The 2,386-nt window shown below is 44.5% G+C and overlaps 1 protein-coding gene across 1 annotated transcript; it reads right to left on the reverse strand.

Annotated features, from left to right (window-relative positions):
- Window positions 1–2,074: 2,074 nt before the first annotated feature.
- On the reverse strand, window positions 2,075–2,386 carry LOC139273668 (histone H4-like). Its single transcript, XM_070890706.1, has one exon. The coding sequence runs from the start codon at window positions 2,384–2,386 to the stop codon at window positions 2,075–2,077; it is 312 nt and encodes a 103-aa protein (XP_070746807.1).

The raw sequence follows: 2,386 nt of genomic DNA on the forward strand, positions 1-2,386 counted from the left end.
CTCCGCCCACATCCCTATGCTAATAAGGGATGGGTAAAGGTAACGATTGTGATTGGTTCATTAGCTGCGTTGTCAATTTCCATTGTTCTGTATCTCTCTGATTCGATGTTTAAAGGGACCAATCAGATTTATTGCTCGCCACAATCTCAAATTCTTGAATTGAGTCATCAATGACATCCCCTCCCGATTTATACTCCGTTCTTTATGTTTCTGTTCTGCTCTCAGGCAAAAATGGTTAATGACGGCCAAACTTATAAGGAAGGTTAATTCACGTTTTTTCCTATATATACATTCAATAATCTGAACAGCAAACTCGCTGCTGTGTATGTCGATCTAGATTTCTACATGTTCGAGACATTGACCGGTTTATAACTGAGATTGCCTGAGGGTCACTTCTGATCAGGACTTGGGAGTCCTTCTATGAGGGCAAGGGACCCTCACTGTCCTTCCGCCCTGATGCTGCCTTCATCCCATCGTTTAATTCAACACCTTTCTTATCTGTCACTGCTGTAACATGGATGTAACAGCATGGATTTATGAAGGGGAGTCATGTTTGACAAATTTGCTGGAATTCTTTGAGGATGTCATGAACAGGGTGGATAATGGGGAAGCCGTGGATGTGGTATATTTGGACTTCCAGAACGCATTTGACAAAGTGCCACATAAAAGGTTACTGACTGCACAAGATAAAAGTTCACGGGGTTGGGGTTAATATATTAGCATGGATAGCAGATTGGCAAACAAACAGAAACCAGAGAGTGGGGATAAATGGTTCATTCCCGGGTTGGCAATCAGTAACCAATGGGATGCCACAGGGATCAGTGCTAGGACCCCAACTATTTATGATCTATATTAACGACTTGGAAGAAGGGACCGAGTGTAATGCAGCCAAGTTTGCTGACGATACAAAGATGGGAGGAAAAGCAATGGGTGAGGAGGACACTAAAATTCTGCAAAAGGATATAGACAGGCTAAGTGAGTGAGCAAGGATTTGGCAGATGGAGTATAATATTGGAAAGTGTGAGGTCATGCACTTTGGCAGAAAAAAATCAAAGAGCAAGTTATTATTTCAATGGTGAAAGATTTCAAAGTGCTGCAATGCAGCGGGACCTGGGGGTACTTGTGCATGAAACACAAAAGGTTAGTATGCAGCTACAGCAAGTGATCAGGAAGGCCAATGGAATCTGGCCTTTATTGCAAAGGGGATGGAGTATAAAAGCAGGGAAGTCTTGCTACAGTTGTACAGGGTATTGGTGAGGCCACACCTGGAATACTGCATGCAGTTTTGGTTTCCATATTTACAAAAGGATATACTTGCTTTGGAGGCAGTTCAGAGAAGTTTCACAAGGTTGATTCCGGAATGAGGGAGTTGACTTGAGGAAAGGTTGAGTAGGTTGGGCCTTTACTCATTGGAATTCAGAAGAATGAGAGGTGATCTTATCGAAACTAAGATTATGAGGGGGCTTAACAAGGTGGATGCAGAGAGGATGTTTCCACTGCTAGGGGAAACTAGAACTAGAGGGCTTAATCTTAGAATAAGAGGCCGCCCATTTAAAACTGAGATGAGGAGAAATTTCTTCTCTGAGGATTGTGAATCTGTGGAATTCGCTGCCTCAGAGAGCTGGGACATTGAATAAATTTAAGACAGAAACAGACAGTTTCTTAATGATAAGGGAATAAGGGAATATGGGGCAGGGAAGTAGACCCGAGTCCATGATCGTATTAAATGGCGGAGCAGGCTCGAGGGGCCGTATGGCCTACATTTGCTCCTATTTCTTATGTTTTTATGTTCTTATGTTCTAACTACATTAGTTTTTTCAGTATTACCTTCATCTGGAATGCCCCGTAAATGTCTATGATTTGAAGACTAAAAGGACATTCTGTCCATCGTGTATATGCTGATTTAAAACACCTAACACCACAATATAGATCTTGGCAAAAAACATATCTATACAGAACAAAGTGTAAAGCAACTATCTCGCCCCCGTTCCCCAGGTCACTGCTCTCTCTGTGAGGAGGTGGGTGGCTCTGAGAAGAGCCTTTGTGTTGTGTTTGGGGGAAAGGGTCACGTTATTCAGCCGCCGAATCCATAGAGAGTGCGGCTCTGCTGTTTCAGAGCGTACACCAGATCCATGGCAGTGACCGTCTTGCGCTTGGCGTGTTCAGTGTAGATGACCGCATCCCTGATCACATTCTCCAGGAAAATCTTCAGCACCCCGCGGGCCTCCTCGTAGATCAGGCCCGAGATCCGCTTGACACGGCCATGGCGAGCCAGGCGGCGGATGGCTGGTTTGGTGATGCCCTGGATGTTATTACGGAGCACTTTATGGTGCCATTTGGCTCTGCCTTTACCCAGTCCTTTGCCTCCTTTACCTCCTCCAGTCAT

The sequence above is a fragment of the Pristiophorus japonicus genome, chromosome 9 (genome assembly GCF_044704955.1).
Source record: "Pristiophorus japonicus isolate sPriJap1 chromosome 9, sPriJap1.hap1, whole genome shotgun sequence".
Lineage (NCBI taxonomy): Eukaryota > Metazoa > Chordata > Chondrichthyes > Pristiophoridae > Pristiophorus > Pristiophorus japonicus.

What these genes read in the sequence shown, in the direction of transcription:
- LOC139273668 (XM_070890706.1), bottom strand. Translation starts at nt 2,386, where the DNA reads ATGACTGGAGGAGGTAAAGGAGGCAAAGGACTGGGTAAAGGCAGAGCC.